The following is a 24435-nucleotide window of genomic DNA, read 5'->3' as shown; positions in this document are numbered from 1 at the left end:
ATAATCTGGGAAGAAAAACAAAAATGCAAACAGTTTACCCTCATCTCCCAGTGTTCCTTCTCTGGGTGTAGCTGATTCTGTCCATCATTGATCAACTGGAACTGATTTAGATCTTCTCTTTGTCGAAGATATCCATTTCCATCAGAATACATCCTCATACAGTATTGTTGTTGAAGTGTATAATGATCTGGTTCTGCTCATTTCACTCAGCATCAGTTCATGTAAAGTCTCTACAAACCTCTCTGTATTCATCCTGCTGGTCATTTCTTGCAGAACAATAATATTCCATAACATTCATATACCACAATTTACCCAACCATTCTCCAAGTGATGGGCATCCATTCATTTTCCAGTTTCTGGCCACTATAAAGAGGGCTGCCACAAACATTTTGGCACCTACAGGTTCCTTTCCCCCCTTTAAGATCTCTTTGGGATATAAGCCCAGTAGTAGCACTGCCGGATCAAAGAGTATGCACAGTTTGATAACTTTTTGGGCATAATTCCAGATTGCTTTCAAGAATGGTTGGATTTATTCACAACTCCACCAACAATGCATCAGTGACATAGCTCTTTTCAACAATGAGGTGATTTAGACCAATCCCAATAGAATTTTGTTGGAAAGAGCCATCTGCATCCAGAGAGAGAGCTATAGGGAATAAATGTGGATCACAACAAAATATTTTAGCTTTTTGTTGTTATTGTTTGCTTTTTTTTGGTTTTCTTTCTCATTTTTTTTCCTTTGTGATGATTTTCTTTTGCAGCATGATAATTGTGGAAACATGTATAGAGGAATTGAACATGTTTAACATATATTGGTAACTTGCTATCTAGGGGAGGGAGTGGGGAAAAGGAGGGGAGAAAATTTTGGAACATAAGGTTTTACAAGGTGAATATTAAAAAGTATTTTTGCACATATTTTGAAAATAAAAACCTATTACTTAAAAAAAGGAAGAAATTTTGGTCTGAGATCCAATTTCTCTAGATTTCAAGAATGTTTAAAGATGCAATTGGAAGGTGAATAACATGGAGGGTAGGGGAAAGAAGATCTCTTAGAATTTCTTCATCTTTTTCATTAATGACAACAGAGATATTATATGTGTACTTTAACATCTCTGACCTGGGTATACTGAGTTAGGAAACAAGAATGGAACTAAAGAAAATGAATACTAGGTATAGTTGGATGATACCTGTGCAAATACCAGACATAAGGATAACAGAAAAGGGAGAGTTCAAAATGAATGGGGAAAATGATAGACAGTATTATGGACAAACAAATGTAACAATCAAGAAGGTATCAATAACTATCAACTTATATACCTCCATTCTGAATTTTACAATATTTTTGTGGAAGTGATCTATGCACAAATCACATATACCCTCAATGAAAATATAAGAAGTCACTTCTAGCTGAGGTGTTTCTATATTTTGTGTTCAAGTAAAATGCTCCCAGTTAATATTATTGTAAGACACAAAATATCTCACCTAGACCCACTGATGAATGCAGGAAAGATTTATTTTACATTCTTGCAAAAATGGATGCCTAGGTTAGTAGACACATCTTTGAAAACTAAAAGGCAGAATTTTATTTCCTATCCTGAACCACTAGTCCCTTCCCTGATTCCCCATTAATTGGATGTTACAGAAGTTACATATGAATCTCCACTCCTCATTACATAGCCAATCCCCAAGAAAGCTTCCATTCTATAAGGGGAAAGGTAACAGAAGAGGTCTAAAGGCAAACAACAAAGCTTCTTTTCAAATCTCAAGCCACCACCTCTGATTACAAAAGTCAATCCCTGCCCCCAAGCTCCCCAAGGAGTTCACACTCTTTGGGGTGAAGATAAACTCCATTCTTGATTATTCTTTGATGTCTTTGTAGGTTTCAGTTTTCTAATTTAAGTTTCATTTCTCCAATTTAATTTTCATAACTGTTAAACAAATACCCATCCATTACTCACAATTGCCCCCTTTTTTTCTTTTTTTTAATAATTAAAAAATCTATTATTTTAACACTAGTACTTTTGCAGATACTGTATGAAAGGAAAGAGAAGAGGAGATAGTGTTTTGAGTGAGGGATCAGTTTGATCAAACTATAATATATAAGGAGAAGTGTAATATGTAATAAGTCAGGGCAGGCAAAATCCAGTTACTTCATGAAGAGCTTTAAAAGACAAATAAAGATATTATTATTTGATCCTACTGGCAATAGGGAGTTTCTAGAGTTTACTGAGTGGGTGGGTAGGGGACATGACAAGACCAGCACATTAGGAATATCACTTTGGTAGCTCTGTGTAACAATTATCAAAGTGGGGATAGAGGCAAAGAGAAGGTAATAGACTAGACTATTGGTTGTGTAAGTAGAAAGAATAGAATGCTAGAATGAAAAGCAATTATGGAGGTAAAAGTAACAAGATTTTGGAACCTCTTAGAAATTTGAGGCGAGGGAGAGAGAGAAACTGAAGATGACATTGAGGTTCTCACCTTGAATTGTTGGAAAAAAGGTGATGTTCTTAATGTGAAAAAAGGAAATTTAAAAGAAGGGAGGAGATCTAGAAAAAGGGATAAATTCTATTTTTGGACTTTTCAAGGTTGAGATATTTACAGGATTTTCATTTTAAAATATCCTGTAAGCAGTCAGTCTCTTGATCCTGGAGTTTGGGAGGAGCTGAATCTATGAGTTATTTGCATAGAGGTGATAATTAAACCCATGAAAGCCAATGAGTTCTTCAGCTGACAGATCAGGAAGAGAAAAGAGAAGATCATCCAGAACAAATTTCTGGGTTATGCCCAAAATTACTCAAGAAATACATACTCTAAAGAATCAAAACGTTAAATCACCTAAAAAGAAAAGTAAAGATATGCTGTATTATTTTATTGCCCAAAACAAAAATAAAATATGGTATAGAAAAAGGACTAGTGGGCAAGGAAACTAGGAGACAGGTTTTAGCCAACCTCTAACACTAGCTAAGTAATCTTAAGCATGTCTTCTAGTTTCCCTTGCTCTCAGTTTCCTGATCTGTGTTATGAAGTTGGAAATTAAATTATCACTTCTATTTCCTGGCCATTCTAAAAACTATGCTGCCTTGCATCTTTCTCATCGATTTCCCACCAGGATCTAGATACTTCCCTGGTATCCTGGGTAATATTTGCCTCAGATCAGGTACCATGCCACTTCAGTGACATTTCTATATTCTCATGCCATACTGATACTTCCATCCATTTCTATCTCTCCTTTATGTGTTGCCTCCCATTAAATTGGAAACATTTCCAAAGCAGGAGCTGTCTTGCTTATTTTTGAATCCCCAGTGTTTAATACAATGCTAGCAAATAGTAAGCACTTAATAAATGCTTTTTCTTTCATTCATTATAAGTTCACTCACTGCCTCCTCTAGAAATCTGACATTCCAAGTATACCTTGAGCTGTGGCAATCAAGTTAACATTTTTTTAAGCACTAAAATTATAGTTTATCACAAAGACTTAAAGAAAGTAATCATTTTAACTGCAATTGTGTTTTTTGTGTATGTTAAAGACAAAATCAAAGATGAATGGAAAACTTCTGGCCAAGTAAGTTAAAAAAGTAAGATTTTGAATGACACAAATAAGAGAATCAATTTAAGTCAGTCAACTGAAGTATCTTCTGCTTTATGGAATTAGATGCACTCCAGGAAAATTGGCTCTAAAATGAATGCCTTAACAGTGAATTCAATTTTTCCTATTGATTTTTTTCATATAAATCAGACATACATGTTCCCAGAAAAAAAAAGCACCCTGATAGAATGTCAGTCATCTTCTATGGAGAAGCAGAGTCAGTTCACTCCAGACTGAAAATTCCTTAGAGAATGATAAGGCTTTTCTTTATGTGAAGAAGTGCTTGGCAAAATAATATAGAAAGAACACTGATATAGGAGTCAAATAACATAGAAAGAACACTGATACAGGAGTCAAGCTACTAGGATTGGCTTGGTCAATAACTAGATTTCTGTCTCACCACCATCTTTTTTGAAATGTCACCATGTTTCTCTTCCCAGCTACCCTCCTTTCCACCTCCTCTTTCAGAAATAGCAATCAAGTCAATTTTATAAATACTTTTCCCTATAGATTAATATCAACAGCTTTTTGACTCCCCAAAAACAAAACTTCCTTCCTTAGACAGCATTTCCTTATATATTATCTTGTCATATTAGAATGTGAGTTCTTTCAAGGAGGTTGTTTTGGATTTTATTGGGGTTTTGTCTCCTCATTTATATTCATTTCTCTTACATTTAATACAATATCTGACACATATTAAGTGCTTAATAACTGCCTTTTATTTATGTATATAAATGTGAGCTATTAATATTGTTATTATTATTATACTGACCTTGGAGTAGAAAAAAGAAAATGGGAAGAAGACACAAGAATCACTAACTCAGCAGATGAAGGAAGGAAAAAGTCAGAGGCCAATAAAATGACTCGAATCAGCAGAATTTATAGTGCTATACCCACAAGCTAGCATGAGAACCTATTAATAATAATTAGCAAAGGCTCAGTTCATGATTATTAGAGTATAACAGATTAAACTCTAAAAGTAAAGCATAATTATCTAATTTATACATTTACTGATAACATGTAGAAGGTGACTGAAACATCATAAAAGGAGAGTACAAACATTACCTGGGACTCATTCCCCTTTTGTGGCAAATGGGGAGCAAAAGGTGGACTGGGAATACAAACAAGGACAATCACATGGTATGTCTTCTAAAGGATTATTCTGGAGTCTTAAGGAACGAATAAGAGGTTCTTGAGAGTTTCCAATCCATCAGCTATAGAATAAGCAGGGAGACCATAACCAGGACTACAATTGTTACTGTACTGAAGATCAGGATGGTCTCTTGTTTGTAGGTCTAAGATGTTATGGATGAAAGAGTAGTGTTTTGTGTAAGGAATGAAATAATTGACCTTTGCAATGCCTTTGATATGCTCCAATGGCCCACACCAGGACAGCCAATTCAGGATCATATGCCACAGGAGAACACAAGTCCCTTCATGTTGAATGAATAAAAGATCTCAATGAGAGATTTAAGTAACTCTCTCTGTATCTTGGTGGGAAATTTCCCACAGAGTTTAATAGGAAGATAATTTGGCTCTCATTTTTGAAAGCTTGGTTATTTAGCTGTCCTTTCTTATTTATATTATTCTATTAATGTTTGTTCTTATTTAGTTAGCCTTAATTTCAACTCAACCATGAATGATAATATAAAGGCCAAGAGAAAAGCTCTCAGGATACATTAATAGGTTTTCACTGAATATCTTCAGAATCTATTTTCATTGTAAGTGTTTCACATGAAGGGAGCACAAACAGGAGAATGGACAGGAGAATAGGCAGTATTAGCTTAACATTCCAATTTCAACTAAGAAAGCAGTACTCAAAATATAAGAAATGTGACATGAAAAGAAAAGTTATTACTGTTGCATCAAACTCTTAAACCAGAATTATGACATTTGGAACAGAATTTTGGAATCATAGTTGCTGGAAGGGACTTTGGAGACCATGTAGTTTAACCCCTTAATTTTACAAATGAGGAAATTAGGACCCTGAGAGATTAAGAGACTTGGCTATAGTCCCATAATTAATAAGTGTGATGGCTAGAATTTGAACCAAGGTCCTCTGACTGCAAAGTCAGTGTTTTCTTCACTGCACTATGTTGCCTCCTCATATTTTTATTCTCTATTCAAAATTACAGGGTGAATGCAATTAAACAATAAGCACTGTATATACCATTGTTAAAAGTATTTTAGTCAAATGAAGAAGCAAATATATGTATTTTAAAATGTTTAGACCATAACAATTTTTATACTTAGCTTGAAAATTTGATAAATTGCATAAATTGAACATAATAAACAAGAAATTAGATTTTGATATATGTATGATTACATATTCTATATATGTACATATTCTACAATGTACATTCTACATATATACACATGTATATATAAATATTCATGTGATGCATGTGATGACAGCAAGCAATAAGGATATATTTTTATATACATATATTATATTTCAAATCAATATTTGCTTATATGTTTTATATATTATATTTTTTTAATTTGAAAATTTGATGAATTGCTTAAATTCAGCAAAATAACCAAGAAATTAAATTTTGGCATATATGTGTGATTACACATATACACACATACGTATTTCTCCATATGTGCATATGTGTATGTATGTGATAGCAAACATTTATATTTCTATACATGTTACATACATATGTATTTCAAATCAATTGGTTGTTTTACTTAAAACATGAGGGGTAAACATAAATGGAAAATATTGAAAACACACTAACCTAATAATCCTATGTAAGAGAAGCACAAAAGCCAACGAAATAGGGATGTTGCTATGGTTACCATAAAAATGCAACTTGGAATCTTAATGCATTCCCATTCTGAACTAGAAATTGAAAATGTAGCAAAATAAGCTCTAAAGTCTCAGGTCATTTTCTTTTCTGTGTTTTAATTAGAGGGCTCTTAGCCTCTGAAAAAGGAGCCCAATGAAGTAAATGCCCTCATTGAGCTTGCTGGCAAATCTGTCATCATGGTGCTTTGGGGCTTCTGACATATATCATTTCCATCAGAGATGTGGTCTCCTTTTGTAAAATGGAGATAATTCTTTAATTAAAAAAATAAAAATGACCTGGCCTTGCATTGAAGTTCACAACTGCTAATGCAGGAAATAGTAATGTTATAATGATATAATTTGTTTGCTACAAATTTTATGAGAAAATCAGGGGTTTGGAACTGAGACTTTTTAAAAACCATATAACATAAAACAAAGGTAATTGACCTTCGTGATAACCTAGTTATTTAGTAATTTTGTTTTTATTAGAATTTCATCTGATAAATTTTATTTTCAAATGTGTAAATAAATCTGAAATTAAAGTATGATAAATATAATTTATGTTCATATATTGAAAAATATGTGATATGGGGGCAGGGAAAGTGAAATTATTAGATCTTCGAGATTGTAGAAATTGAGTTCAAATAAGGGCTTTTTTCTATTTTTTCCCTGTGGGTAAATGAATTCACATCTTTGGACTTCAGTGTCTTCATTTGTAAAATGAAGCATTTATATTAAATGATCCTTAAGTCCCTTTATTCTATAATCTTAGGCACAGATACTTAATCCTAAATTAAACTAAGAAATGGGATCATTTATTTTTCTTTTCCTTTTTTTAATTAGTCTTCTTGTTGTTGTTCTAAATTACAGAAATCTACATTACACTATAAAGGAATCAGTAACTACCTCTCCAGCTGCAAGATGCCTCTGAAGATCTTTGTTCATCTATGAAGCATTATTTATGCAATGTTATACCAGTAGTTTGTCAATTGTTTATATTGTTTTTCATTTTTGACTGTACTTGCCTCTTTGCCTGAGAACTACTGGATCCCTTTTCATTTTGGGCTTGAATAAGAATTGAAATATTTGTTTTCCCTATACCAAAAGTTGCTGCAATATTTCCAGTCACTAAAATGTGCTCTTTAAGAGCAACTACTTTTGCATATTTTGAAGTCATATCTATCCTTTAAAACTATAGACAACAACAAAAAAGCAATGAAACAAGTGTATTGCGTGGAATCCAACACAAAGAATTTAGTTGGTTAAAATAGTTCATCTCAATTTCATCTGGTCAAGATGAATCAGTCTCGTGTCAGAATTATACATACATATCCAAACTCTGCTGTCACAAAATTTTTTTTCAAAATTATTACTTATCCTAAGTAATTTTCATACCACTGAAGGATCTGAAGAAGTTCATATGGTGAAGCCTCCTAATTTTATTTTATTTTATTTTTGAGTTCCTTATCCATTCCAACTTTTAAAAAATAATAATAACTTTTTATTTTTCAAAATACATGCAAAGATGGTTTTTACCAATCACCCTTGCAAAATTTTGTTTTCCAAAATTTTTCCCTCCATCTCCCCTCTCCCCTCCCCTAGTCAGCATGCCTTTCAATATAGGTTAAACATGTGCGATTCTAAACATATATTTCCACATTTATCATGATGCACAAGAAAAATTAGATCAGGACTATGAACCACTACATAGAATTCCCAATCCCTCTATTTTTGTCCACCTGCATTTTTTATTTCCTTCATAGGCTAACTGTACACTATTTCAAAGTCTGACTCTTTTCGTACAGCAAAATAACTGTTTGGACATGTATACATATATTGTATTTAACTTATACTTTGACATATTTTACATGTATTGGTCAACCTGCCACCTGGTGGGGAAGGGGGGAAGGAGAGGAAAAGTTGGAACAAACGGTCTTGCAATTGTCAATGCAGAAAAATTACCCATGCATATATCTTGTAAATAAAAAGCTATAATAATAATAATAAAAAAGAAAAATCAGATCAAAAGGGGAAAAATGAAAGAAAGAACAAGCAAGCAAATAACAACAATAAAAAGGTAAACATATTATGTTGTGATCCGCATTCAATCCCCATAGTCCTCTCTCTGGATGCAAATGGTTCTCTCCATCACTATATATATTGGAACTGGCTTGAATCACCTCATTATTGAAAAGAGCCAAGTCTATCACAGTTGATCATCATATAACCTTGTTGGTGCTGTGTACAGTGTTCTTTTCAGTCTGCTCACTTCAATTAGCATCAGTTTATGTAAGTCTCTCCAGGCCTCTCTGAAATCATCTTGTTGATTGTTTCTTATAGAACAATAAAGTTCCATTACATTCATATAACATAACTTATTAGCCATTCTCCAGCTGATGGACATCCACTCAATTTGTGGTTCTTTGCTACTATAGAAAGGGCTGCTATAAACATTTTTGCACATGTGGGACCTTTTCTCTTTCTTATGATCTCTTTGTAATACAGCCCAGTAAAGACATTGCTAGATCAAAAGACATGTACAGTTTGATAGCCCTTTGGGTTCTCCAGAATGGTTGGATCAGTTCATATCTCCACCAACAATTATTATTTTCCCAGTTTTCCCACATTCCTTCCAAAATTTATCATTATTTTTTCCTGTGATCTTAGCCAATATGAGAGATGTGAAGTAGTACCTCAGAATTGTCTTAATTTACATTTCTCTAATCAATGATTTAGAGCATTTTTTTTCATATGACTAGAATTATTTGGCTTTAATTTCTTCATTTGAAAATTGTCTGTTCATATCCTTTGTCCACTTATCAATTGGAGAATTGCTTTTTTTTGTTTTGTTTTGTTTTGTTTTTGTTTTGCTGAGGCAATTAGGGTTAAGTGACTTGCCTACGAAGTGTTAAGTGTCTGAGGCCACATTTGAATTCATGTCCTCCTGACTTCGGGGTTAGTGCTCTCTGTCTACTATACTAACTAGCTGAATGGCTTGTATTCTTACAAATTTGAGTCAATTCACTATATATTTTTAAAATGAGGCCTTTATTTCTATAATGAGCTTTTTTCTAACTCCCCAAAATTAAACTATCTTAGATGATTCTCTTATGTGTTATCACATATCTGAGCTCTGTAACTGCCTAGACACACATATGTTTATGTGCATAATATAGCTCATTTCTTCAGCTTCCTGATAAGCACCACAAAGCAGGAGCGATATCTTCTGATTCTTTTGTTTTTTGCACAGCTGTTGACACTTCCCTACTGTGCCTAACTGAAGTACTCAGCACAGAAGGGCAAAGTGAATTCTTTGTGAATTAATTTTTTTGCTGGAAAAGACTGAAAAATATTTCTATTCTAGAAACCCTCAGAACAAATGACTGACTGCAACAATCTTTTTTTAATTAAAAAATAAATAACAAGAAGAAGTAGGAAAGAGAACATGTTAATTTATTTCCAGGAAAAATATTATCATGTCTCATAAGCACACAGAACCTCTACCCACCTACTCACTTCACTTTAATAATAACAACCATTTGTAATAATACCTAGAACTGAAATTGTCCATTAATAACTTGTAATAATAAGAAAGTTGATTCCACTGCTAATTTGATAGCTCAGAACTATGATTACATTTTTTTGCATAGAAAATCTCAGGAATCATAAGTAAAAAAAAAAAAAAACCTGAGACCTGAAGTTATGTATTTCTGTCACCTCTGTTCAGAGTACAAAATAGACCCTTCCTTTTGGCTTTTTAAAGTCCTTCCAACCTTTCTAGTTCTCCAAGACTTCATTCCCCTTCACTCTGTGATCCAAGATGATGACTTCCTTACTGTTACTCACACAAGGCACTCCATCTTTCAGTCCCAAGTATTTCTATAAGCTGCTTCTTCCCCCATTCTTGGAATGTCCTCTCTCCTGATCTTTACCTCCAAGCTCCCTGACCTCTTTTAAATCTCAGTTGCTCCTATCTTTTACTTTTTACTTTCCTGATCCTTTTTAAATATTAGTGCCTTCCCTCTGTTAATTATCTCTAATTTATCCTGGAGATATTTTATTTTCACAAAGCTGTTAACATCTTATCACCTCCATCAGATTGAGATCCTTGAGAACAGGTATTATTTTTGGTTTTGCCTTTCTTTGTGGCTGTGCAGTCTAGCACAATGCCTGGCACATAGGAAACACTTAATAAATGTTAGTTGACTAATTGGCCTTCTTTCATTTTTTTCCAACTAAAGAAAAAAACATTAAGATTCCCAGGAATAATAGGTGACCAACCAGTATTCACTGAGCATCTATTAAGTGTCTAGCATGGTGCTTGGCACATACTTGGCACATACACAGTAAGAAAGGAGCCATTTATTGGATGGTGCAAAGAGCCAATCTCCATGATCCAAAAAAAGAGCTGAAAACCAGGAATCTAACATAGTACAATTCAATAAGCAGTTCAGTACTTAGTACTTGAAAGGGAATGTGAATATAAATACAAAAATGAGAAACAATTTCTCAAGTAGAATGAGGGGAATTTAGGGAAGGAAAAAAGGAGGCTCAAAATAGTCATGATAGAGGTCATAAGGTCAGTACACTAAACCTCAAATTTTATACTTAAAATAGATCCTCAGAATCTGTTCCCTTTGTTTTTAGACACAATCCTATTTCTCTCATCTGCTTTTCCAGACTAGCAAATTAAGAAGAACAGAATAGAAAAGAGTGAAAGGAAAACTTGCATATATCCTTATAGGAGCAAGTTATGGTAGCTGGTCAACTGGCTGTGAGGAGGAAGAAAGAATTCATGAATTGCTGCAATCAGTCAGCCCTTCCAGTAGAAAAAAAGCTGGACACATACTGGTAGTGTCTGAGATGATGGCCTTATATAGAACAATAACTGATGTTCATAATGCCAATCTTGAGGAGAAAAACTGAAGGAAAGGGAAAATTATATTCCATGTGCATTATCTGAGATGATAGAGAAGTACATTTTAGAATGATTTCTGTCAAAAGAAGTTATTTCTTGATCCAACATTGTTGAAATGACTGATAGTAGGATCTAGATTAGATATGGAGGAAAATGAGGTTAAAATAATGCTAAGAAAGGAAATGATAAAGGAAGTTTGTGAACCAATACCATATTTATAAAATAAAAAGATGGAAATGATCAGGAGTTGGATTGGTGACAAAAATAAGGGTTCAAAGAGAGTATAATAGTCAACATAAACTTCAAAGGAGAAAATACTAAATGATGATGGCAAAGTAAGAGTGTAGAAGTGTCAGAAAGGAGCAAGGAATATGTTAACTCCATCTGTAGGCCTTGTGAGATGGACAAGCAAGGTAAGGAGAGGCTAACATTAGAGAAGAGACCTAAAAGTATAGAGTCTTCAGAGGAACACCAGGCTTCAGCCAATGCAAAAAAGGGGTGACTTAAATGTGTACAAAAGAGGTTCAGAATAAAGGCATATTTGTTAAAAGGGGAAATGGAACTTCCAAAGTACATAGTGGAAAAACTGGACAGGAGTAGATATAGAATGCTGGTGGGGAAGACTGAAAAAAAGAGGAATGAGAATACTGGGGAAGATATCAGTAGAGTGGGACATAGTATAATACAGATGGATAAAAATGATTTGGAGACAAAGATGCAGTGAAGTGGAAGGTTATGTTAGCCATAAGGGAAAGAAAAGGACCAATTAGGCAGAGATATTAAATAGCCCCAAAGGTCCACTTAGAATGTTGGTGGAACAAAGATTCTTTAGTCTCTTTTATGTATAGAAAAAAATTTTTAATTCATTTAGAGTATTCACCTTGCAGAAATCTATAAAATGACAATGAATGGTATCTGAAGAATATGGAATTTGGAACAACCCTTGCCAAGATGAAAAGAAAAAATAGCTAAGGAATATAACTGATCCCTACTGGCGATTTAAAAATCAGGAATATGAGAGGCGAAAAAAAAATAAAAAAGAACCACTTCAGTTTAAAAGCTGGTATACATACTCTGAATCAGTGAACTTCACTAATGATCAAAATGTCCTCCTGGTTAACGAAGTATTTCTTAATTATTACTAAAGCCTTCTAATAACAGAATTTGACAAGGGTACAACTCTAAGGATGATCTCTCCTGTTAATGTGAATCCATGCATTGCTGCTAGAAATAGAAACCACAAAATGGGATCATCAAGTTTATGCATGGAAGAATCTTGCTATCTCATCAAGACCGCTTCTCTGCCAATGACACATAGAAATCATTTCTTCTAGTCAAGTTTTGCCTCATATATGTTTATCCCATATAGTTATCCTGCTATCCCAACACTCTCCATATAGTTGCTTGAACTCATTTTCTCAAATTCTATTTTCAAATATCAAGGTAACTTTCTAGGACTTTTCTTCTAAGTTAAGATAGATTGTCTTCTATATTGGGGAAGTGAATTGTCACATACAGCATTCCTTACACTAAAGAAATCATTTTTAGCTTTATATCGGATACAATTGTAATGGGATCATTCAGGGATCATATATTCAGGAATCTGCAGTAATTCTCTCATCACCTCTTATCAGGCTAGAGCTAGAATAAAGAAATCATTATTATATTTGGTTTTAATTTCAAGAATGTATGGATGCTATCCAATTTGAACAGAAAAATTTTGTCCAAAGAAAAAAAATTAATTCTAGGGCAGTTAGATGACATAATGAATAGAACACTGACCCTGGAGTCAGGAGAATCTGAGTTCAAATCACTAGCTGTGAAACCTTAGGCAAATCACTTAACCTCAATTGTTTCCAAAAAACAAACAAACAAACAAAAAGAAAATGAATTTTGAACAAGATTGTCTGAAAAAAGGAATCCTAACTTTTTGAGGATAGAAACTTATTAAAATTTCAAGGTTGAGGGTAGCTGGAAGAAGGGAAGTGTAAATCTAGAAAAGGACATAGCAGGAAACCTCAAGGGTAATAGAGGGTTGTTGCTAGACATTTTTTTAATAATAGATTTTTATTTTCAAATTATATGCAAAGATAATTTTCAACATTCACTCTTGTAAAACCTTGTGTTCCAATTTTTTTCTTCCTCCCTTTCCTTCACTCCCTCTCCTAGAGAGCAAGTAATCTGTTAAACATGTGCAATTCTTCCATCTATATTTCCACAATTATTATGCTACACAAGAAAAATCAGATACAAAAGGGAAAAAATGAGAAAAAAAACAAAAAACAAAGCAAACAACAACAAAAAAGTTGAAAATACTATGTTGTGATCCTCCTTCAGTCCCCACAATCCTTTCTGGATGCAGATGGCTCTATCCATCATAAGTCTATTGGAATTGGCCTGAATCACCTCATTGGTGAAAAGGGTCACATCCATCAGAATTGATTACTGCATAATCTTATTGCTGCTGTGTACAATTATTCTCTTGGTTCTACACACTTCACTTAGTTGCTAGACATTTCGAGCTCAGTAATTTCCAGCTATATCTTCCTTCCTAGCCCTCCCACCCAACTGCACACCCATTAAAATTGCCTACTGTAAAGTAGAAAAGGATTTGTCAGCAGCCTCTAAACATGTCTCCTCTACTTAATTTGTGTACATATGAAACATTAATCTTCTTTAGGTTTCACCAAGCCAGGAATTCCTGAAACTTTCAGTGTGACCTCCCAGCCAAATTGACTTTTCTGTGACTCACTAGCATTTTCAACATCCTTTGCCCTCAAGGAGTATGATAGGGCCTGAGGCTACAGCTATAGAACCAGTCTGGTCAGGCTCCAAGATTCAATCTGTTGGGGCCTTCTGATCTAAAAGTTGGCCATTAAAGAAAGAAAACTTGAAACAAACACATGGTTGGATGCCTTAATTTCTGTCTTTTGCACAAATAGATAACATAGTAGACTCATAATTTTTCAAGATAGTTGGTAAGATCATAAAAAATAATCTTCAGACAGCTTAACCTATTAATAGATTAATTAAAGAGGAAAAAAGAATGGAAAAGGAGAAATTCAAAAATTTCCTACCCTCTTCTGCTTGTCCCTGTTGAACTCAGGTCAAGATAGTGAAGTTGGTGGCAGCCTCTTGCCAAAGCATGGATTCCAAAGTCAGTGACCTTTTTACATCCACTCACATCAAGATATCTGTAGATTTAAGATGAATAGATTTATTTTGCAAAATCTCAAACACTGTTATACTCACTTTCCCATCACATCATAAAAAGAAATGAGATCTTTAAGAAAAAAACTTGCATCAGCTATAGGCCATACTAATCAATAATAATAGCTGTCATTTATGTGGCATTTCAGGGTTTGAAAAACAATGTAAAAATGCCATTTTGCTGAATTCTTACAATAACACTGAATTAACAACTATTATTAATCCCATTTTGCAAGTGAAGAAAGTAAGGTGAATTTACCCATTCTCCCATAACTAGGAAATTCAGGAGGCAAGATTCAAACTCAGGAATCTACAGATTCCACATCCTATGCTCTTTGTATACTGTGCTAGGTTACCTCTCCAAGCCAAACAGGTCACATTACACACTTAAATAGAATGCAGTGATGGAAAGAGAAAGCATGCCAAAGCAATTAAAAGAATTTTTCATAATTCAAAATATCCTCTCTTTAGATGATAATGAATTGTCCTTTGCTCACCCCCATGATCATTTGGCTAAGTCTAGAATCTATGCAAAATCCCATAATTACTAAGCTTCTAAATAAGTCCGTCCCTTTCCTGGCTTTGCACTCAAATTTCTGGTCATGAGAGGTTAGTGTGTGGGAGTTGGAGGGAAAAAGGAAGGCATTAAGAAAAACCATAAATAAACATGAGTTCAGTGAGTGGAGCATAAAAGAAGGACAAACTGTTCTACTGTGATTTCCTTTGAACCATAGATATGTGGTTCATAAAAAACATATGGGAAATGCCTGAAGATTTTTGAAGTAAAATCTACATGAAAAAATTATTGCATATATTTACAGAAGCAAAAATAACATGAATTTCTGTCATTTCTTCAACAGATAAATGGGAAGGATTCATTTCCAAGAATACACAAAGGTACACATCTATAAACATACATACAGATCATCCCTTCTGTAAGTCCCTTTTCAGTCTTTGTTTCTGGTTTCCCATTTAAGTCAGTGTATTAATCCTTTACTAGTTCTTCAGATGGGTGAAAAACTTGTTTAGCTTTTGGAAAGCTATGCTTTTCAAGGACAGCCAGTAAACTAAATAACTAATCAAATATATGTGGCAGGTAGGTGGTAGTGGATAGAGTGCTGGGCTTGGAATCCCTACTCAATTCCTAGCCTCATTGGCAAAATAGGAATTATAATAGCATGTACTTCCAAGGATTGTTGTAAGTAAGGATTAAATGAGATAATAATTGGAATATGCTTTCACAATCCCTACCACATAATAAATGCTATTCAAATGTTAGCATTGTTATTATAATTATATTATATATCATTGGTATTAACCTAGGGATCCATAAACTTGGGAATATTTTTGAGTGTATTAGTCCTGAAGTATCCTTTAAATGAGCCTCAATGTATGTTACTTGAATGTCTATTTTGCACTTAGGCAGTGTAAAATAGTGGATAGAGGACTCAGCTTCTAGTCAAAAACACCTGGAAACAAAGTCCACTACTTATACTTCATTTGATCTATATGTTCTTCAACTATAGAGAATATAGGGATTTGCTAATGGTGGGGCAAGTTTCCACACTGAGAGGCTGACCAAACCACAAAAATCTTTAAGTATCATATATTCAAGGTGATGTTTACAATTTCTATAAAACAACACAAAACTGATGAATTTTAATGAACTGAAATCTAGCGATCTTATAAAATTTCACTTTCCCAGCTTAATTCAATATAGCAAAACAATAGGAAAGGACTATATATAAGGTATCCCTCTAGTCACTAAATTTACATAGCCAAAAAATATAACGGTCTCTCCCCTCAAAGAGCTCACAGTCTACAAGCAGAAAAAAACTTTTAAAAAAAAAAAAGCTTGAATTTATTCCTTTGGCTGAATTTGGTGGGTTAACTTGGGAGTGAGAACAGTTTTTACCTGCAACTTTCTAATTCTGCCTGGGGGTTTTAGTTTGGATGCTCACACAATAAGCGGTACCTGATTGTTCGCAGGTAAGTACTAATTTCCAGCAAGCTTACATCTGTTACCCGGGAGCAGGAACTAAGGACCAAGCAATCCAGATTTGAGAAATGTGTCACAACGAGGTGGACAATTCGATCTCTCACCTACAAAAAAGAAGGAAAACAAAGGTTTCCTTTCAGGTGTTCGATTTTCCCCACATGGAACACATGCCAACAAAACAATATTCCTCATTCAGGGGAGAAATAAAAAGTGAGAGAGCTAGAACAGGAATAAGTCTGATACTTGATATGGGATATTAGCATATCAGGATCAGTCTAAAGTCATTATATGCAAACCAGTAATAGATAGCCTTTTAATAAAACAAGGAGTGACAGAGACCTTGATAGCTTGGTGATATCAAAAACTGACTAGAATTAAAAGCGTTTATATGGCTCTTGCATAATTTAAAAGAGTGATAATTTTCAAACAACCATCAAATGACTTGCATTACTTTTTGAATAGTGAGGTACAAAGAAAATTAAGGGTTGTCTAGTCACAAATTTGACCAACTGAAGAGAGTAAAATTTAAACATTATCTGCGATTAGAACTGATTTCACTACTTATTTTAACCACCATAGTTCAGCAAACACCTGAAAGGAAGAGAGTGAGCAATTATGTGTTGTTTTCATTATGTTACTGTTTTAAGGACTATTTCACACTCTATTCATGGTAAAGTTATATTGATTTCTTATTGGCCAACTGCTCTTCTTCATCAATATAATCAAAAGAATTTGTTAAGCACCTATGAACTTTAGGCTTCATTAAATTCTGTGTAGAAGAGAATGTGGTATAGTACAATGGTGCCATTAACTTGTACATAAGGATCCTTGCCACCAGCATACTTAGTTTTAAAATGTGATGTTATCTGTATTTTATTGTATTTTTTATTTTGTTAAACATTTCCCTATTGTAATGTGTTTGGCATCTCCGGGGAAGTGACATGGAGTCTGGAGACATGACTTTAAATAATGGTTCTCATATGACCTTGAAATACTTATTTTATTTCTTTAGGGAAAAAAATATATAGAATTGGAACTAGAAAGAATCTGGGAAGCTTGCTGAACCTAAAGGCCTCATTTTTACAAATAGGGAAACCAAGGCACAAAGAGATTATGTGTTTTGCCTGATGTCAGACAGCTAGTAAAATGTCAGACAGCTGCCTAAAACAAGATTTGCCACTTCTTCCTTACTCTGAGTCTAATACCTATTTGTAAAATTCAGAGAGTTAGCTAGATGCTGGGTAAGACCCATTTCAATTAAAAATCTACTGTGCTTGAAAACAATTCTTTTGCTCTTGGGTTTACAACATAACAGGATCTTAGAAATATTACCCATATATTTAAATATAGATAAACAGAAGAGTATACATTTAGACTTGGAAGTAATCTTCAGGGTCATGTGATCTAACCTTTTCATTTTCTAAATGAAGAAAGTGAAATTCAGAGAAGTAAAGAAATTTGTACAAGATCACTCAGTTAAAAATTTGAAGAGCTGGATTTCAAATTATGTTCTCACAGTATCTTTCCTCCCTAGCAGAGATCACCAGATGGATTTGTGATTTTGCCCATGTGTATACTCTCTTTGTTGATGTCAATCACTGTCATGCAACATCAAAATCTCAGAAATCATAGGGCCCTACATTTTAGAATTAGAAGGGACCTTCTTGATAAACTATGTTGATACATCAGCTGTTAAGACCTCCATGGTGGTCTTTCTGCTATCTCATCATCAACCCAACAAGAGGAGATAATCGTTATGACAAGATGGAGAAAATAATTTTTGAAGCATTAAGGAATCACTTGATAAGGTATCTTAAGTAGTGAAAGAGACTTAAAGAATGGGGAAAAAATCATGAATGATATTAATGCTCCTCAAAAGTAACCAAAGAAAATCAATAACTCATGGTCATAAACTTACTTTCTCTTCTTAAAAAATATGAGAATAACACATCCATAATGAGCAACTCTCCCAAAAACGTATGATAGAGAGGATTTTGTAAAAATACAAATTATTATGCACAGCAAGTATACTTATCTAGTTTAGCAAAACCTAACAACTAGTTTAGCTCGGTGCACATCAATAAGATCAGATAATATATACACTTTTCCACATCCATAGTTTCATTTCACTCCAAAGAAGGAGACAAGGAAAATTTTCTCAAATCTTCTCCAGGGATGAGCTAAGTAATTACAGTTGTACCACATACAGATTTTTTTTTTTGTTCTTTCCATTTATATTGTTATTGTTATTATCTGTAATTTCATCAGTGTGGCTACTCCTTTTAATTACTGGGTTCACAATCATGGGACTAGAGAATCTCAGAATTCATAAGGTTATATTTTAGAACTGAAAGGAGCATCAGTGATTATCTAACAACCTGCCCCCAAAACACATGTGCGCACACGCGCATGCACACACACACACACAAATTTATCTTGCACAATTTTTGTGTCTTTCTATAAAGCATCCATAGAGATGCCACTAAAAGAGAAAGGCTGGAAAAGAAACAAACCTTTGTTAAAGCTCATAGTTATGAGTCAAATACTGTGCAAGACTTTTTTATAAATATCTTATTTAATTCTCACAACAAACCTGCACAATAGGTGCTATTAGCACTCCTATTTTACAATGAAGGAAACTGAAGAATAAAGAGATTAAGACACAGCTAGTAAATTTGAACTCAGGTCTTCCTGACTCTGGGCCAAATGTTCTATCTACTATGTCACCTAGCTGCTTCTAAAAACACTAATAGTCTTCCTCTGATTCTTTTAATATATTCAAAAGTACCAAAGTAGCCCATATTCCCACAATTTGGCTAACCTAGATTTTCTTCCCAATTTCATAGTGGTTATTATTATAGCATGAGGCATTAAGGTCCAAATGTGGGTATTTTTGTTGCTCATGAATAGAATATTATCATATTTGTACCATTTTATATCTGTTTGTCCTGACAGCTTGAACAAAAATATCATTGGAATTTACAGCATTCTCTTCAGTTTATTTTCATTTTCTTTTGACTTGATTTCATTTCCACCGGTTTTTGCTATTTTAAGAGATGATAGTATTCACAGTCTTCCAAAGGAATTAAGTGTTTATTGATCAAAGCAGTTTCTGGGCTCTTTTGGCCTCTTAATCATAATGTCTAACATTAGTTTCATTTTTGCAGGAAATGGTAGACTCAAGTTTAGTATCTATTTTTTTTTCCATTTCCCACTTTTTGTAATCGGGAACTCTTTGATAAGGGTTAGAGTTGAGGCACTCACTTTAACTTTCCAATTTGATATCCATTTTGACCTTTGCTACTATTATTTGATGGTCTGAGTGCATAGAGTACATTATTGGTATATAGTTGATTATAGTTAGTCATTTTATTTTGGGAGCAATGTTTAGTGTTTACCATGCCCAGCAAATTCTGGCTACCTGCTAAAAAAATGCGTAAGACTAGAGATTTTGGAACAGTTGACAAGTAAAAAGCAGAAAAATTGAGTAATGAACTTGGAGTGAGGAAGATGTGGGTTTGAATACCACTTAAGGCACTGGCTCAATTTCCTTAGACAAATCACTTGATCTTTCTCAGCCTCAGTTTTCTCTTCAGTTTAAAGGGAATGATACATATAACAATTTCTCCAGAGGGTTGTTTTGAGGATCAAATAACAAAAATGTAAATATCTTCAAATGTTAAAGTAATAAAAAATAAAGCTTGTTATTATAAGTTTCATCTGTGTCTCAACACATCTTTTGAGAAGGGACAATTCTCCCTTGCACCCGGAGGCACTGAATACTAAAGCATATGGTGACATGCTTTAGATGGTTTTCTCAAGTTGTTTATAGGATTTATTTTCTCATCCCATTAAATAGATATTGGTGCATAACTATTGTGGCAATCTTTCTACTTATCTCATCATAAACTCTCCAAAAGAAAATAATTTTAGATTCTGTGGTGTGGGGGGCAGAGCCAAGATGGCAGAGACATCACACATTTCTCTCTGGTCTTCTTTACAATCTTCACAAAAATTGTGAAATCCGGCCTCTGAATTAGTTCTGGACGGGCAGAACCCACAAATATTGGGAGTTCAACAAATTATAAGCAGAAGATAATTTCAAAGATTGCCAAAAAAGGTCTGTTTCAATTGAAAATGGCGGGGGGGGGGGAGTGACGGGGGGAGGGGAGAGAGTCAGTCAGGGCAACTAATACAAATGCCAATGAAGGCAGTCCCGGGGCAGAGAATTTACAGGAGAAACAGACCAGAAAAGATCTGGTTCAATCAGAAATAGGAGAGAAGCAGCGAAGCACAAATAGGTGACCACAAATGTCAGCTCAGACAGAGCAGAGCCCTGGGGCATTGCTGACTCCATATGGCAGACACAGCACCAGGGATAAATCAGCCCTGATCTAGTGCATCTGAGGTTGCCTGGAAAACCTCACCCATCCTAAAGGCAGACCTTAACTTAACTTAAAAAAAATTAATAAAAAAGTAACAATTGACAGCTTTTATGATGAGAAAGAAGAATAAATTTCAAACCCCAAGGAGACTAAAGGCAAATTGTCTCTAGATGAAGCTCTAAAAGGTGATATAACCTTGATCCCCATCACACAAGCTATCCTAGAAGAACTTTAAAAGGCTCTTAAAAGAGAGCTAGAAGAAAAACGGGAAAAGGAAATGAAGGTTTTGCAAGAGAATTTGGAAAAGACAACACAAAATAGACATAGTGAAATCGAAAAAGCATATAACTCATTAAAAGATAGATTTGGTAAACTGGAAAAACAAAGCAACTCCCAGAAAAACAAAATTTGTGAAACAGAAACAGAAAATAATTTCTTAAAAAACAGAATTTGTGAAATGGAAAAAAAAATAACTCCTTAAAAAAAAAAAAAACAGAATTTGTGAAATGGGAAAAAAATTCCATAGAACAGAAAAACTCATTCAAAAACTCAATTGGACAAATACAAAAAGAAGTAAAAAAAAAAAAGTAAATGAAGAAAATAACACACTAAAATTCAGAATTGAACAAATGGAAATGAATGACTCAATAAGACAACAAGAATCAGTCAAGCAAACCCCAAAAAATAAAAAAAATAGAAAACAATGTAAAATACCTAATGGGGAAAACAACAGACCTGGAAAATAGATCTAGGAGAAAATATCTAAGGATTATTGGACTCCCTGAAATACATGATGAAAAAAAGAGCCTAGACACTATCTTTTAGGAAATCATCAAAGAGACCTGCCCAAATATCAGAGAAACAGAAGGTAAAATGACCATTGAAAGAATTCACTAAACACCTCCTGAAAAAGACCTCCAAATTAAAACCCCAAGGAATATTGTGGCTAAATTTGAGAATTATCGGACCAAGGTAAAAATTTTACAAGAAGCCAGAAAGAAACAATTCAAATACTGAGGAGCCACAATAAGGATTACTCAGGACATAGCAGTTTCCACATTAAAGGATTGAAAGATCTGGGATCTGATATTCCAAAAGGCAAAGGTTCTTGGAATGCAGCCAAGAATAAATTACCCTGCTAAACTGAGCATTTTCTTTCAGGAAAGAAGATGGCCATTCAATGAAACTGGTAAATTCCATGTATTTTTGATGAAAAGACCAGAGCTAAACAAAAAATTTGACCTCCAAATATAGAACTCAAAAGAAGCACAAAAAAGGTAAAAAGAAAAAAAAACCATAAAATAAATAAGAAAGAAGTTAAAAAGATAAATAGAATACTAGAAAAACTAGATGTTAGATCTTGGGACAGAAAGGAGTACACTTTCTTTTCAGCAGTTCATGGAACCTATACAACAATTGAACATATATTAGGATATAAAGACCTCAAATTCAAATGCAGAAAGGCAGAAATAGTAAATGCATCCTTTTCAGATCACGATGCAATAAAAATTACATTCAATAAAAAGCCAGGAGAAAATGGATCAAAAAGAAATTGGAAACTAAATAATCTCATCCTAAAAAATGAATGGGTGAAACAGCAAATCATAGACACAATCAATAATTTCATCCAAGAAAATGATGATAATGAGACAACATACCAAAATTTGTGGGGTGCAACCAAAGCAATAATAAGGGGAAATTTTATATCTCCAGAGGCTTATTTGCATAAAATAGGGAAAGAGAAGATCAATAAATTGGGCTTGCAACTAAAAAAGCTAGAAAAAGAACAAATTTAAAAACCCGCAATCAAATACCAAACTTAAAATTCCAAATATAAAAGGAGAGATCAATAAAAATTGAAACTAAAAAAAACTATTGAATTAATAAATAAAACAAAGAGTTGGTTTTATGAAAAACCCAACAAAATAGATAAACTTTTAGTTAATTTAATAAGAAAAAGGAAAAAGGAAAATCAAATGAAAATGAAAATGAGAGGGGAATGAAATGAAAAGCCTCTAAAATGAAAAGAGAGAACTATCCACCAATGAAGAGGAAACTAGAGCAATTATCAGGAGTTACTTTACCCAACTTTATGTCAATAAATTTGACAACCTAAGTGAAATGGAGGAATAGCTACAAAAATATAGATTGTCCAGATTAACAGAAGAGGAAATAAATTACTTAAATAGTCCCATTTTAGAAAAAGAAATAGAACAAGCTATTAATTAACTCCCTAAAAGAAAAAATATCCAGGGCCAAACAGACTCACAAGTGAATTCTACCAAATATTTAAGGAACAATTAATTCCAATACTATGTAAACTATTTGGAAGAATAGGTAAAGAAGGAGTCCTGCCAATTCCTTCTATGACACAAATATGGTACTGATACCTAAACCAGGAAGATCTAAAATCACAGACCAATCTCCTTAATGAAAACTGATGACAAAATTTTAAATAAAATATTAAGAGATTAAAGCAACCTATCACCAGAATGATACACTATGACCAAATGGGATTTATACCAGGAATGCAGTGCTGGTTCAATATCAGGAAAACTATTACCATTATCGACTATATCAATAACAAAAGCAACAGAAATCATATAATAATCTCAATAGATGCAGAAAAAGCTTTAGATAAAATACAGGTAAAATGAGGGAAATTACATCTCAGGAAGAGGCAAAGAAATCATATTATAATTGAGGGAAAGAAGGAAGGGTGATAAATATTGCATGAATCTTACTTTCATCAGATTTGGCCCAAAGAAAGAATATTAGATATGTTTGGTTTCACTGAGAGACTTTTCTCATCTTATAGAAAAGTTCCTATTAAAAAACACTAAGAGCATAAGGATAAAGGGAACTTTCCTTAAAATAATAAGCAATATCTATCTAAAACCAACAGCAAGCATTATTTGTGGAGAGAAGCTGAACATGGTCCCATTCAGATCAAGAGTGAAACAAGAATGCCCATTATTACCACTATTATTCAACCCTGTACTAGAAATGTTGGCTTTAGCAAAAAGAAAAGAAAAAGAAATTAAAGGAATTAGAATATGCAATGAGGAAATAAATCTATCATTCTTTGCAGTTAATATGATGATATACTTAGAGAATCCTAGAAAATCATATAAAAACCTACTGGAAAAAATTTACAGTTTTAGCAAAGTTTCAGGATATAAAAGAAACCCATACAAATCATCAACATTTCTATATATTACTGACAAAGCCCATTAGCGAGAGAGAGAGAGAGAGAGAGAGAGAGAGAGAAATTCCATTTAAAATTACTGTAGACAAAATAAAGTACTTGGTGTTCTACCTGACAAGACAAGCCCAAGGACTATATAAACATAATTATAAAACACTTCTCACACAAATAGTCAGATCTAAAAATTGGAAAAATATCAATTGCTCATGAGTAGGTCGAGCTAATATAATAAAAATAATAATTCTGCCTAAATTAGTCTACTATTTTAGTACCATACCAATCAAACTGCAAAAAACATTATGTTATGGAACTAGAAAAAATAATAACAAAAT

General features: G+C 33.6%; 1 protein-coding gene across 1 annotated transcript in view; it reads right to left on the bottom strand.

Moving 5' to 3' along the window:
• The window catches only part of LOC116420465, a 181700-nt gene that overhangs the window by 27695 nt on the left and 129570 nt on the right, over positions 1 to 24435 (bottom strand). The window contains exons 11-12 of the mRNA XM_031945481.1: positions 16487 to 16614; positions 14379 to 14495 (exon numbers count right to left, since the gene is read on the bottom strand). Of these exons, the coding sequence (XP_031801341.1) occupies positions 14379 to 14495; positions 16487 to 16614 (245 nt within the window). The remainder of the gene's footprint in view (positions 1 to 14378; positions 14496 to 16486; positions 16615 to 24435) is intronic.

The sequence above is a fragment of the Sarcophilus harrisii genome, chromosome 1, assembly GCF_902635505.1.
Source record: "Sarcophilus harrisii chromosome 1, mSarHar1.11, whole genome shotgun sequence".
Lineage (NCBI taxonomy): Eukaryota > Metazoa > Chordata > Mammalia > Dasyuromorphia > Dasyuridae > Sarcophilus > Sarcophilus harrisii.
Note: the sequence above shows the minus strand (reverse complement) of the source record. Positions and strands in the feature narration are given on the sequence as shown.